This window comes from Anguilla rostrata, chromosome 18 (genome assembly GCF_018555375.3).
Source record: "Anguilla rostrata isolate EN2019 chromosome 18, ASM1855537v3, whole genome shotgun sequence".
Taxonomy (NCBI): Eukaryota; Metazoa; Chordata; class Actinopteri; order Anguilliformes; family Anguillidae; genus Anguilla; species Anguilla rostrata.
This window is the reverse complement of record NC_057950.1, coordinates 5,572,702-5,587,672: the sequence shown is the minus strand read 5'-3', so window position 1 is coordinate 5,587,672 and position 14,971 is coordinate 5,572,702. Positions and strand designations below refer to the sequence as shown.

At 42.5% G+C, this 14,971-nt stretch overlaps 2 protein-coding genes and 1 long non-coding RNA gene across 6 annotated transcripts in view; 1 reads left to right on the top strand and 2 right to left on the bottom strand.

Moving 5' to 3' along the window:
* Positions 1–2,358, bottom strand: part of pygb (phosphorylase, glycogen; brain) — a 22,621-nt gene extending 20,263 nt beyond the window's left edge. The window contains exon 1 of the mRNA XM_064317155.1: positions 1,914–2,358. Coding sequence (XP_064173225.1) covers positions 1,914–2,156 — 243 coding nt within the window. The 5' untranslated portion in view covers positions 2,157–2,358. The remainder of the gene's footprint in view (positions 1–1,913) is intronic.
* The window catches only part of LOC135244675 (uncharacterized), a 24,749-nt gene extending 16,260 nt beyond the window's left edge, over positions 1–8,489 (top strand). The window contains exon 3 of the long non-coding RNA XR_010327030.1: positions 8,347–8,489. This is a non-coding gene — a long non-coding RNA (uncharacterized LOC135244675). The remainder of the gene's footprint in view (positions 1–8,346) is intronic.
* Positions 4,137–14,971, bottom strand: entpd6 (ectonucleoside triphosphate diphosphohydrolase 6). Of its 4 annotated transcripts, none has more exons than XM_064317150.1 (14): positions 14,702–14,971; positions 13,199–13,501; positions 11,833–11,909; positions 11,539–11,682; positions 10,739–10,814; positions 9,484–9,519; positions 8,744–8,832; positions 8,402–8,481; positions 8,059–8,123; positions 7,224–7,322; positions 6,771–6,911; positions 6,322–6,378; positions 5,865–5,977; positions 4,137–5,175 (listed from the first exon to the last, which is right to left on the bottom strand). In XM_064317150.1, exons 2-14 carry the CDS (start codon positions 13,425–13,427, stop codon positions 5,092–5,094), a joined length of 1,290 nt encoding a protein of 429 aa, XP_064173220.1. In that variant the 5' UTR covers positions 13,428–13,501; positions 14,702–14,971; the 3' UTR covers positions 4,137–5,091. The 4 variants fall into 4 exon arrangements, with proteins under 4 accessions (XP_064173220.1, XP_064173218.1, XP_064173217.1 ...); XM_064317148.1 differs by having other exon boundaries at positions 7,224–7,325; positions 14,751–14,967; XM_064317147.1 differs by having other exon boundaries at positions 7,224–7,325; positions 14,702–14,964.

Below are 14,971 nucleotides of genomic sequence, written 5' to 3'. Positions count from 1 at the left end.
GCCATAAGCCACAAAAATAGACAATAAGCATTATTCAATTGTAGGAATAAAAGGGTTGGTTACTGAAACCATGGTGCAACCAACTGAACCAGACTGTCATGCATGGACAATCATTTACACGTAGGCATTCTCTTATCCAGAGCAACACCGTGTATATTTTTTTTATGTATTTACAAGTCCATCCGGCTTGATATTTGCATTCTGGTTTTCAACATTTTCTTCACAGCCTAGGTACCAAATCAGACCAGTTTGCTTAACTGAAAAGATAAAGGAATCTAATGTGCTTTTGTACCCTCCCACCCTGAAGGTAAATGACACAAAACTGTCATCTGAAAAACAGGCTTACGGACTGCAAATGCAAGCCCGCGCGCAACAGTTCCGCAGGAGTTGCTCGCAGCGCCCTGTAGTTGCAGCACGTCTTGGCTCATAAACGAGGACTTCTGCATTGTGGAGACACTGCAGTAACGTCCGGCTGCCCCTTCTGCAGTGCCTGTGCATTATTCTTTGTGTGGTCTCATCCTCAGCCTGTGTTCTTAAATGTGTGCAAAGAATTCAAGGACCGTTGCTCTTACATACTAAATACGTTGTATTTACAGTATTCAGTTATTCACAGTTTAAATCGTAGATCCATGTCTGTGTGGCTTGATCAAGATTTACAGAGGAGATGATGTTTGTTCGCTCTAAAAGTTTAATTTAGAGTCCTTTCTCGGCTAAATATCCCATTAGTGAAATCTAAGATTTTGTTTACTCGTTTATTTCATCATCTATTTGTTTTTATGACTCAAGCGAAATCACCGCCTCCCGTCTCGGACCGCCCTTGTTAAAAATGTTTTTCGTAAAGATAAATAGTCACAATAGAGAAAAAATATTAGAGCATTTGGTGCTGTTGAACAAATAAACCACACTTTCCTTTTTCAACCACTCCCGCTAGTACTTTCAAACCATTGTCAGACTGCATTCGTGTGAGACTCAGACGATGAGGAAATTACACTGTCTGGCTTGGCTGCTTGGAAGATCCATCTAAATTTAAAACGTATTTGGGGAAACTAGTAAACGCTTTGAACACTGAGATTAGGACTGCGTGCTTGAATGAGTAGGAGGAGAACGTGAAGAAATTTCACAATTCCAGACGGCACATGTCACTGGACATTTGGATGTCAAGCAAATTAAGTTCCTGAAAATTTGATTCTAAAGGGATGTCACTTTCTGACCTAATTTTTATTCACTGGTAATTGAAGTGACAATCTGGTTTCAGACGACATTATCTTGGATTAGGCAGGTGATCCTTATTGGTGCAAGTCTTTATAACATGTTTTTTTAAATAGGCCTATTCAAATCAACATGAGACTATGTACGTAATCTCATTATGCCATTTACAACTTTTATTAGTATTATACTGTCAAAATGACAGACTGAATAGGGGCCGAATTTAGCTAGAAAGGTGATCCAGAGCCTAATAATGGGGTGTGTGTCCCTTCGTGGTTAGTTTCATGTCACTGTTACGAAGGGTCTATATTGGCCAAGAGTTGTACAGTAGTTTGGGTGTGGTAGCAGCCAGGTTACTTATTTATTGATTGTCAGACCATGTTCTTGATAACATACACCAGTTGTTTTGATAAATCTTCCATTCTAATTAGTCTGTCAGACTACATACCCCTTTCACTGCAGCAGTGATGCACAGACAGCTGTTTTCGCGGTCTGGCTTTAGTTATTTTGCGTACATATTTGTTCTCGTCGATCTGTCAACGCAGCCTATTGTGAACCTGTAGCTGGCTACTAGCCAACCAGCAACAGGTTGTTTAATCTAAATTCTGCCATACGAATGACATGCAAAAGGAAAACGATAAGTGAAAGTTGTTTAGGAATGCAGACATGAGTTCACTTCCTGTCTTTTGCAAAAAATAATATTTTACCTTCGGGTCTTTCTCATAATAATACTGCTGAGTGCGAATCCAACGTCCGACGAGGTGATCTCTCACTGTATGCGCCAGTGCAAAGAAGTAATCCCTTGGGGTCGCAACATTGCGATCTTTGACAAGCGTGAAGTGAAGATGCCTGTTGAAGCTCTTCTTGATTTCCGCAACATCGCCCAACCCGGCAATCCCTCTAACGCTTATCTGTTTTCTCTTCTCCTGGTCGGTCAGTGGCGTGGCCATGGCTTCGAATAACAGGGATTTCCAAACTCCGCGCAAGTGTTGTCACTAATATTTTGTTGGTCCGGGACCGTGGGGCGACGAGACGGCGGATGCTCAGCTGTAGCAAGGGGACTTTGCTCAAAACTAACCCACAAAACCCCTCCTACTTTACTGCTAGAATGCACAGAGCGACTGCTGGACGGTTGGGTTTGTTCCTCATTGGTCGAGAGTGTAGCTCTCGAGACCCGCAGAATGCGCCATGACGTAGCAGTGAAGCTTCGTCCACCTATGCAGAGCTTTTAAAGCTGCAGTGCCTGCATCCGACGTTGAGCTTTCTTTACCAATTTTGCGTGTAGTAATCGCCCAGGGGCAATTCATGTCGGTGTAATTAAAAAGGTGTTTTTCCCGGTATTTATTTCCCCCCCTTTATTAGGCTGAATCCGTCAAAATCACACAGGCATTTTCCTTCCTAAAAGGATGAAGTGTCTGTGTGTGCCCCCACCCTGAAGAAGGGGGAGTTGTAGAAAATAAGTACCTAGATAATGTACAGTGATGAGCTGATTTTCTTGCAAGATTGGGTATTTTGTGTTCTGGAATATGAACACTGTATAACAGAAATCCATCCGTCTGGCAATAGTGCTGCCACTTTAATAAACCTTTCTGTGGATACTGGAGATTCTCTTTTGAGATCAGACAGCTTAGGAAATACAAGCTGGGTTTATTGTCAGGAGCTTAGCACTTGTTAATAGCCTACCTGAAAATAGCCCACTGGGCCGGGTGTTGGTGGAACCGTTCCCCAGGTGCAGAAGCCTACGTTTTGACGACACGCTTCAGAATGGGTGACTCAGTGTACAAACCTTGTCACAGTGCATGGTGACAGCAGAATGAATGTGCTTGGAATACTTTGAAAAGGTGTCATGTGGTAAATGGTAATGGTAAATGGACTGCATTCATATAGCGCTTTTATCCGAAGCGCTTTACAATTGATGCCTCTCACTCACCAGAGCAGTTAGGGGTTAGTTGTCTTGCTCAGGGACACGCCCAGAGCGGGGATCGAACCGGCAACCCTCCGACTGCCAGACAACCGTTCTTACATCCTGAGCCATGTCGCCCCTATGTGTGAAGTGGAGATTCACTCATTCACAAAGCAAAGCCAAGGTGAACTCCACCGAAAGGATTAGACTTCGAATCCTCTTCTGTAGCTTTGATATGAGCCTGTCAAAGATGTCAGCCTTCTCCTTCAAAGAAACGGCAGGCTGTAGGTGAGCCAGTGAGAAGTTGCCCGTTGCCACCCTGTCGGAAACTCCAGTCAGAAGCTGCATCAGTTCCCTACAGCTTTCATCGATTGCTTTGGTCCCAGGCCAGTTCCTACGATTGTGGAAGGATGCATAACTCTTCAGTGAGTGCCTTAGAAGCACACAAAAGCCAAAAACTCCAAACCCCCCCCCCCCCCCCAAGTTTACAGTAAGTGGGCTATATATTTTGTTTACGATTGGCTGATGCAAGACATTAAAGAGAAAACCCTATTCCTTTTAGAGGCATCAGGGTTCCCGAAGCAGTCTGTGTGTTCAATCCAACTACTTATGGTGGAAGGAAAATAAAAGGCCTACTATCTGTTTCAGCCGCACCACCTGTCTCGACTGCTGGTTGGTTCTGCAGAGCAATGTGCTTCTGCCTGCAGAATCAGATTAAAACTGACACCATACCTAAATATTAGTCATTTAGTATCAGTAGAATAGGCAGAATTGTAAGTACTCCAAAATTCACTTGATTTGGAATATGAATGTGTGTGTGTGCATTGGGCCTAATAGGGTGTGTTATTGAAAGGTCTTCTGACAGCTGCTGTAAGCCAATCAAACCGTGTAAAAAAGTACTTAAGAACATGGGAGATTGGGGAAGGAACCTGCCATAGTTCTACATGTAGAACCCTGGCGATTAACAGGTAGTTCCTTAGCCGATCTGGACAAGCAGAGTCTACAGAGACAGACGTGTACAGTATAATAACGGAGGGGGCAATCAACCAACTTGCTTTATTGATTCATTACAAATTATATCATTTGATTTACCGTACAATAAGGAGTCCAGACTGCAGGAGAATGGATGTAGGTGTATCGTGTGTTACACAAAGAAGGCAAAATGAACATTAACTGAAAAGAACGGTCAATCCAGTGTGTGGATGCAGACGATCAATGGTAATAACCTTTGTCATCAGAATGACTGGATAACCTTGAATAATTTATGAAATCAGGCCTTCTGTCTGTTTGCTCATCATATTTTTCTCACTTGGTGAGAGGACATTCTTGATGTTAAATACCAATTTATCCTAAAGAAGCAACAGTCCACCTCAGAAGTATACACTAGCTTGGAGTACACCATGTCAACAATGATCATGAAGGAATACTATTAAGGAATGGAAAATATACGTCTAAGTATACATCCATTGCTCTTAGCATTACTCTTGCTGAAATTTGGAAATTAGCCAGTAGAACTTTACAGAATTACCTTTGCATTTCATTAACTATGTATTGTATAGTCAGAGGGGAAGTTGATGTACCAGTTACCCCGTACCTTTCCCCAAAATGCATATAAAACGTAAGTACACACAAAAAACACCATTTTCACATTCATAACACACTTAACGTGATCAAAGAACCACTCCCCTTAGCCAAGCTTCTTCATACACAACGGTACCTTCTGTGTTGGGTTACCCCCAACAAAAGACATTCCTTCGACATACAAAACACATTTAGCCATCTTTGCTCAGCTGAGCAATTGCAAATGTGGCAACATACCGCCAATGAGTAAAAACAAAAAAACAAACTTCACCTTCTAAACTAAGTAAAAACGAATACAATCATCGGTATCGATGCCGACCCACTCTGCAGCAGCAGCATAGTTCGTTTGGCACGGTGGGGCGGCCATCTTGTCTTCATCGCCTGTGATTGCGGGGACCTGCTCAGTCTCTCAAGTGCGACTCGACGTAATGGAAAGTCGCTCCTAGCGCCCAGCTGGTCTCCACGTCGTTTACCTTCCTCGCCAGCTGCGAACGGACACATCGCATGGCAGTTAGACCGGTCCACATAATGCCCCTTCCGCACAGAACATTACCGACTGCGCAATAACGACCAGGCGTTCCATTTCCAACGGGACCGGAAAGACCCATCGCGTGCGGCCGACGACGGAGTTTAAACCGTCTGCATTTCGCAGTTGCGCAGTTCCCACTGTTGCATATCCGATGATATGCAACAGTGGGAAAGATCGGCAGGACACTGAGGGCCAATCAAATTCTTCAACAAGATGGAAGATGGTAGATGGTGATCTACAGGGGATTGCAGTGCTGGTCCAATATAGCAGTGCATTGTGCCGGTTTTTGCTATTTGGCCCAAGAGCAGTTGATCACACAGTTGGCTCACCTTGCCTGATTACTCTGGTCTGAACGGGTTCCTGATTTAAGATGAAAATAGAAACCAGCAGACCCTGTGGCTCTCCAGAACAAGGGTCACAGGCCCCTGCTCTGCTGGTGCGAAACATGAACAGCGTTCTTCAAGTGACAGTTATTTTGAATATTACTGCGCGTGGTGCATGCATGAGCTAGTGCCACCTGCACAGGCTACCCATTCCTGTTCTTCTCTGACTATGAGAACTGGTGGTCTGAAATGCACAAATTAGGGATAATGTAATAACACGCATCTTAACACTAAAACCAATATGATGTGCAGTATATTTGACCTTTAACTCTTTGTCCTTTGGAAAGCCCAGCTCTTGCAGCAGCACCGATATGTAGGTCAGGTCCAGGCAGAGGAAGGAGTGTTTGGGTGGAGTCTCCGCCATACTGTTGCACACTGCAAGACAAAAAGAGGTGGGGGGGGGGAGGTGTGTTCCAGATCTTTTTTTAATAATCTTTCTACCTTAAGAAAGGCTGTGAGTGTAATATGACGGGCATATCATCTTGGCTGCACGCAGGGTTTTCTTTCTCTCTCAACACTTCAGAGCACCAGGACACAAGATATAGTAACGATGGTGAGTTTAACAATGGTGATAACTCTTTATTTTGATGGTAATGTTATTTTGTGATTTTTTTTTATGATTAAAATGACATAAATTTTAAGCCATTACCATGGTTAATGCCACCATTGTGAGTAAAAATAAGACGCTGAATAAGGTGACAGAAAGATCATCGTCTTACCCTCCTTGGCGGCTTCAATGTAGTCATTTACTTTAATAGCACCTCCTTTGTTTTCAGCTAAGGAGAGAATTAAAAAAAATTCTTCATCAATACTGAAGCACATTCCAGGCTGGCAGAACACGTGTGGCTGCCCAGTGAGACGCAGGAGCGCTGCCGTGTAATTCAGTGCTAAAGACGGCTGTAATACATATTTCTCTCAAACTCCTTACATGCTGGATAAATCTGAATCTGAAATATAAAAAAAGATATTTCCACAGTTCCCAAACTGTTTCAAGGAAACTAATTTCCTTCCGGGTTAAATGAAATCTTTCTGAATTTTCAATGATCTACAGGGATTAGTTGATTTCAAAAGAGTTTAAAATATTTGGGCCGGGCCTGTTTTTACAGTAACACTGCATGGACTGTAACACTGTGAGGAACATCATTAATCGGAAAGGCAGGGCTCCTACCAATGACCCCGATGTCCACCGCTCTGTCGTAGTAGTAGGAGAAGGCGTAGAAGTTTACATCTTTGGCCTCCTCTGCTTTTTTCACCTTCCTGTAGAGAACCTTCTCCACCTTCCGGAGGCAGGACTCGTATATGGGCTCCCCTGGAACAGAGAATTCTGATGAGTCCCCAAACCGATATGCCCCTCAGGCCCCCCCGAGTTCTATTCACGCCCAAAACGAACATGCTACTGTTTATGCTGTCATTCACATTGCGCTGCATCGACTATTTCTGTCAGACTTAGCGCTACAGAAAATATAAAACGCCTGTCTTGTAATGGGAGGAAGTGCAGCGAGGGCAGTCTAAAATGTTTTTGAAGTTCATCTGAAATGCGATTGGCCTAAACTCTGCGATCCAGACTTCAGTGTCCAGTAAAAATGATTTAAAGCCACAGGGGCACAATGATGTCCAGTACCTGCCTTCTGTCCTTTCACAGTGTAGTCCACTTCCGCATGTCTCCAGTGCTCTGAGCTTTCAGGAGCCAGGCAGGGGCTGACCAGCTCTGTGCTGCCCTCTACTGTTGAACCAGGGAATACACACAATACTTGATTTTAACAGCAGACTGTCTACATGGTCTGAAGAGAACATTAACTTGAAATCCTCCTCAGGCATTGGCATTTTGACTAATTAGCAAGAACACTAATTAAACCTCCCAGTGGTGACAGACACAGTACGTATTTCTGTCCGATTGTGTTCCTTCTTTGTGACTGCATATTTTCAGAAATTCATTTAGCAAACATTCACCTTGTCAAACCTATTTTTGAACATCAAAATACTGAAACTGATGGGTTTACGAGAAGAAACACAGCACTTTGTCAAAAAAATGGCACCACAACAAATGGGGAGCATGCTCCATCTAGAGGCCAAGAGATGAAACTACAAGATGGGCTGTGTGTAAGCACAATTTCTGATGCTGAATTCTAGTTTCCCACAACTGCAAGGGTCATCATAAAATACAGAGAACATCACTGGCACTATGTCAATTAAAGAATAAACAAAGACATCTGATTACAAATTTATAATTGAATCCCCATCAGTTAAAAAAGGAAAAAAATAAAAACGTATTCACACCATTCGGCTGATGTCAGTTGTTTAAGCCAAGCATCAGCTAAACCACACAAGCAGGTGGCATCTTATGAATTAACCTTCGCTTCTGTTATTAAAAGATCAGATAATGGCTTGTTAGATAACCAGTCTTTAAAAAAAAAAAAAAAAAAAAGGCAATGTTTAAGAAAAGGAGAAGTACATACGAGGCTGGCCTTCCACTCCTCCCAGGATCGCCAGCCTGGCTGACATCAGCCCAAGGCCCAGGTAGCTGGAGAGGCGAGACAAAGAACCACGCACTGAGCACGCTCAGTAATGGGCTAACAACCCTGCTAATGCATGGCACCCAGACAGTGTTTCCTCAACAGTACACAGCCGCTCCATGGACTGAAGAACACACAGATATACACAGATAAATAATTTAATGTTACAGTCTATGTGCAGCACTCATTACAGTACAGTACTTTTTTAATTTGCTACTGACGCACTTGCAGATACGGAAGCCTTGGTATTCAGTGCTGCCCTCCCACCACTGCAAATGCTGCTTACCTGTGTGAGTAGAGTGTGTGGGTGTGATTGAACATCTGAAACGAGGTTATGTAATCAATGGGCGAGGTCTGGATGGATTTCTGCGGGGTAAATTACAGAAAAACATTATCATTGTACATTGTATTGAACCAGACATCAGTCTCAGATACACACAAATGAATCAATTTACATGTACAGAACTGGCAAAAATTATGGAAACATTGTGCTTAAAGAAATTTAGTACCCAAAACTTAACCGCGCCCTTTCTTCTGTTTAATCTGTAAACCAGAAGTGGTAAGGACATTATGTGCCCATCAGTCATTTTAAATAAAGTATACAAGCCAAAAAAACCTGCCGCCTCACCTCATCCTGTGGGGAGAAGGTGATTTGCGTGGAGCCCCCTCCTAAATCCAGCGTGCCGACCGTACTCCGATCTGTATCGTGGAGACCCCCTGCAGGAATGGAGGGGCGGGGTTAGAGACCGTGCGATGACCTGTGGGGGGGGGGGGGGGCAGGTCCTGTTTGTTTGTCTGAATAATACTGGTTTTCACACAGCACAGGACTGAGTCTGCTGGAGGGCGCTGGCAGGTTGGCCTGGGCGTAACACAGCCTTGGGTTCACCCCAATGGCGAGCCAACCTGCCAACCCTCTCTGTAGCTAACCAAACCTCCAACCCTCCCTATAGCAGAAACGCTTACACTTATCTTTTATTCCCAGTTTTATTCAGTGTCATATTTATCCATATTGATGTTGTGCTAAAGTTAGGCGGTAGTGTAGCACAGTGGGTAAGGAACTGGGCTCATAACCGAAAGGTCATAGATTCGATTCCTGGATAGGACACTGCCGTTGTACCCTTGAGCAAGGTGCTTAACCTGCATTGCTCCAGTATATATCCAGCTGTATAAATGGATACAATGTAAATGCTATGTTAAAAGTTGTGTAAGTCGCTCTGGATGAGAGCGTCTGCTAAATGCCTGTAATGTAAAGCATTCTTTTATTGCTTTTCACATAAACTGTATTGGATTAGTGTAAAAATATAGCGAATGGGACATGAGCATGAATATCATCAGACATCAACAGCAAGACATCAACCTCAGTCTCACCTATTAAGAAGTTGATTGTGATCCATGCTGAAATACCTGCATTCAGAAGGGAGGAGAACATGCAGTTAAGTTTAAAGTCAGGATATGTAAGAATGAGTAGCACCACTGTGCAGCACAGCTTTACAAGGGCAGGAGAGAAAGTTCTTCACCGGTAATTAAACAGAATGGTTATCGCGTTAAACACGGCCCATCGTTCGAGCCATGAGACATACAGTACCGGGCCAATGCAAACTCAGTGCAATAGCGCTCGTGCAGTCCAAACTCCATCTGTCTGCACTGGGGTTCTCTAAGGAAGGGACTTTACTGCAGACGTGTTTGCACAGACCGGTCAGTGCTGCGGTGTGTCAGAGAAGCTTTGGGACAAAACTCTTAACATCTCTTAAGACACAGCTGAGATTTCCAAATAGGCAATAAAACCCTTAAGTGAGTACAGCAGCCTGCATTACAGCTGCACACAGTCACTTTAGCTCCTCTCTGGCCTGTCCTACATCCCCCTCTTCAAATACCACTTAGCAGGCATTTACAATAAGACTGCAATATTCTGAAAGGCAAGGGTAATCTCCACCACGATAAGCAGCACAGCACGAATTTCGAAAAACCCAGATTGAGCAGAGTCCACCATTACTTCAGAGAGAAATCCCAAGGAGCTGTCCATTAGGCTCAAATCCATAAAACTATATCCTCCTGACTAATGTAGCTCATAATGGCAATTTACCCAAGTCTCTTATTTTATTATCTAAACTTCAGCAGGGAAGCGTAAAAAAAAACTACATTTAAGTGCTGTATTCTAAATGCATCATTTTCTTGTGTGTGTGATATTCCCATGAATAAATACTTACTGTAAAGTGACTACTTAATGCTACAGAAAACACAAGCTCCAGGCCCATAAGCTTCTCAAGGATTGAACCTGGCCCCATCACTCATGATTAAATTAATCACTCTTCTCCACATTAATGCCTAACATGTATTAATATCGCCACAAAAAGAATCATGGAATTATCTGCTTGGCCTCCATTTTAGTCATCTATGAAGTCTGCCTTTTGTGTAGGAAAATCAAAACAAGGGTGAACCATGATCTTTTTCATCTGTTTAATGTTTAAAGGCAGAAAATCTCTAAAACACTCCCCACTGATCTCTTCCAGTGACTGACAATAACAATAAATGTAGGAAAACAAGAAGCTGCATTCACATCCCTCCTTTTCCTCCAACAGTTACAACCCCCCCCCCCCCAGGTGGTAAAACATGTAGGTCATACCTTCTTCTGTGCCGTCCATGATAGACACGCTGTCCCCTCTGGACAGGAAGGGCGACTCCGTAAAGACCGCCCGTACCTGGATGCACAGCCATTTTCAAGCCATAAGCATCAGTATTAGCAATATGGCTAAAGTGTAACTTCAGTGTAACACATGGAATGCACGTACTAGGCCTATGTGCTGTACGTCTGAATCCACAATGGTACGTTACTCGACTAGATTATGTTTTAAGGCAAGTCCTGTGTGTTTTGCAAAGAACAATGGCAGAAGCTATTCGCTAGATAAAACAAGCTTCCTAGTTCTGTTGGGGTTCTTATTTTGATTGGGTTACTTTAGTTCTCAGGTCAGCCAAAAACCCATTGTAATAACACATGATAAAGCTATGCTATTATGTATGTGCGCCTTAATAAATCTTAGTTTTTGGAAATTACAGATTACCCTTTAGTGGTGGGATGTCAATGTCCCAATTTTTTTATAGTATTCATATTTCTCTGAACTTATTAATTTATTCCGTTGCAAATTTCTGAATGGTACACTGCTCTTCTTTCAGGGAATGGTTCTGCTTAATTTGCCTAGGGCAGCAAAATGATCAGATCTTGGCAAGCTCCCTATTGCGACAAAGGACTAGGGAAATATAGGGAAATATTAAACAAACACACAAGCACACCCTGGAGGCAGTGTAAAGCTTGTGTAGATCATTTTTTTAAAAAACATACTGCTCAAAGTCCAAATTGCGCAAGAACAAATATGTAAATCAAAAGGCTAGTATGACATGCCCCTCCCCCCTTGCTGGTGCCCCTACCTTGTCCAGAAGGTGTGTGGCCTTCTCCCCAGGCAGCAGCCGAAGCCCCGCTGTAGCTTTTAGGACCAGGGGGGTGCTGTTCCACTGGGACTTGGGTACAGTCCCCTTGGCCACCTCCAAAAGCTCCTGGACCCCGTCCCGACACTGAGGGTACAGCCCAGCCCCACAAGGACAGTGTGAAATAATGTAGCATAAAACACAGTCATGCAGTCAGCCAAATTAAAAGGGTACACGGTAGTTAACGCTAAAAATAAAAAAAACCGTGACATTCTTAATTGTCACAAAGCTGTTTACCTTATCTGGATCATCCGCATATGCAGACAGACCTGGTTTTATTGCTCTGAAAGTTTCATGGGATAACTGTGGTGCTGCTAGAAAAAAAGAAAAGGAAAAGTGTCAGCACAGTGTATTATACACCTCACACAATGTTGACTTTGGCTTTATGGGGAGCATAAAAATGTCAGCGACTGCACATGCAACAGCAGTAAAGTATTTTTGTTCATAGCCAGCCTATAGTGTCTCACCTGATTTTATATGTTGAAGCAAAGGAGATCAAATATTAAGATTGGTGAATTAACTATTAACTTGGTACAAATCAACCAGACTGAGCATTAAACACACTAAAAATGCAAGGACTATACTTTGAGAGCAGGGCTATTGCTGTGTAGTTATTTTGGTCTTGAAGAAGTGACAAGGAATGAGAGTTAACATGATACAGGCTTAGTTATGTTATGTTCCAGAACATGAGACCCAACACACTTTACCATTTCTTTAGACCTTGGCTACCAAGCTCCAGTGCTAATGCCAAACAGTGGGGCTTATATTCATATTGATGGCAGGTACTTACTGGCCTTCAGCATATGACAATCATAGGTTTAACAATAAAGCCAAAGCAGCACTTATGTGATTTAGCTTAATATTTCAATGCGATAACTATGGTCATCTTCACCGCCATCAACAGAGCTAAATGGAGCAAAAACGAATACAGAAAATGCTCTCTTCTCCATTTGGACCATATGCTTCAATAGGAGTTTGAAATGCAGGCAAAGCAACATTAGTGCTTCATCCACATTAATATATGGACCGTGCGCTTCCTATAGGCGTAGTCAGTGGTCATGTTAATGCAAGATTCTGCATTTTTTACACAGAGAAAAAGAGCCAATACAATACACTGTGTTCTATAAACGCAAATATTCTTGTTTTGTTTTTTTAAAGATTACAATGGATGATGACCCAGACTTGAACCGTTACAAGTGCCATAACAAAATTATGAACAACATTCCTTTCCATGTTCCATATTGTGGTAAAAAGTTATTTTTATCAGAATCCAATCAATCGGTGTAAAACACAGATTTTGAACTATCCTGTGTTCCATAGAAACAGCATTCCATGGGCTAGCATGACCGCTGTAAGTAAAAACATATATATATATATATCTGGCAACTTTGACAGATCACTATTAAATGACCATATTTATATACAAGTTCAACTTTACATTCATTTGTACGACGTGTGATTTAACCTGCTCAAATACAGAATCGATCACACGTGATACACACACATCTGGAGCCTTGATACACACTCCCGATCTGTGCGTACCAAGGCCCTCTTGGAAGCGATGCGAGACTGCCGGCATGCAGAACACTGAGCAGTGACGTACCATTTTCTCCTAGCAGAAACTGGAAGACGTGAATCCGTGTCCCAGTGCTCCCCGCGTCGATCATAATCCCATACTGGAAACGGTCCCTGCTGAGGTCGGGCAAGACCGTTCTGGAGAGATGGTGCGGCGGCGGCGGCAGCTTGGAGACCCCCGGCTTTCTCACGTACGTCAGGTAGACCACCAAACTTGCCAGGAGAAGAAACGCGGCGGCTAACCTCGGAAACTTCATGTTGTCCCAGTGAAAGGGACGTGCTGTTGCTTGTCCCAGACTTATGTAGATCCCATCCCTGGGCACAGTGCCCACTGCCAAAGAAGTCTGGGTTAATACACTGGAGAGATTTGTTTTTACAGGTATCAACTCTACCGTGTAGGCTTAAATCTGGCAAGTTGGTTATTCATAAAAAACATTACAATAATGTTGGCAAAATGTATGACAACATTTTTATAATCTGATAAGATGTTCACAATAGTTTGTTTTGGCCTTTATATTTAGGAAAGAACAGACAGTATTTCATAGTTGCATCTTGTTAATAGTTCTCAATTATGGCTAATGGGATATGGCAGTTTAGTTTTGTGTACCTTCACATGATTACTTTTAGACTATCTAACGCCCTTTAGACTTAAGTATTTCACAGATTACACAAACACAATGCAATATGTTATCATTTGAAACCATGTTACCATTTTTTGTATATAGATGACAGTACACCATTTATTTAAAGTGTAAACTATATGATACTTTTTTCTTTATTTTTTTACTGGAGGAACGACGGTTAAAATATTCAAATAAATATATTGTACATTTATACAGGCATTTCTGGACGCGGTGTGAAACATTTAACAATTAACATTTCAGAATTCTAACAGATTTTGGCGTGCACTGCAATTGTACCTCTCGTTACGTTATTACATGTATCTAAAACATTATGGCGTTTGTTCGAGCTATAACAGCTAACGTTAATGACGACTACTGTTTTTGGTTGCAGTGGTAATTAGCCAGTTAGCATGATCGTACAAGACACGAACAATAGTCTAAGGTAGCTAGTAGCCCAGCAGCTAGTTAGCTAACTAACGTGGCGATAGATGACTCGCTACAATCGCTACAGGAGTAAACGCAATAAATTAACCATGATATTTTGTACTAACGTACATAACGCGTTGACCATTTTTTCATGTTCACGTTAGTCTAATCTATGCATTCCTGCAAGCTGGCTAGCAATATTTGCTATAGCTAAGGGGGTCCATTGGTCAGCTAGCAAATAGCTGCTTATATTTCTACATCAACAACCAAAACTTCTCAGGTGGCTAGCTATGTTATTTGTTCAGCTACCCATCAATCGTCTAATCGTTTCTTAAACTTGCGCCATAGTAGTCTAATACAGTAACGTTAGACTACATTCATTTTTGTACTAGCTAGTGGTAGCTAGCCAACTCGACATCTAGCTAATTATTAAATCGTCGTTATCCACACACATGTAGCTAATATAACCATGGCATAGCTACCTATGTGTGGGTCGTCTTCCCGTTATTTGGTTTCCGTAGAATTATTCACCTCCTTTCACGTTGACAGCAACAGCTGGCTAAATAGCTAACGTTAGCTAGCTTCGAATTGGGTGTTGTTTTCTGTTATCATTTCTTCAACGGGTTCTTTTTTATTTTCAAAAAGTCAACTGACCAAACCAGTCCGCATTTGATTACGTCAGCAAGTGTACTTGGAAGATGACGCACGGGAAAAGCAGGTAAAATAAGTTCACAGAAAGCTGTTGGGTGAAT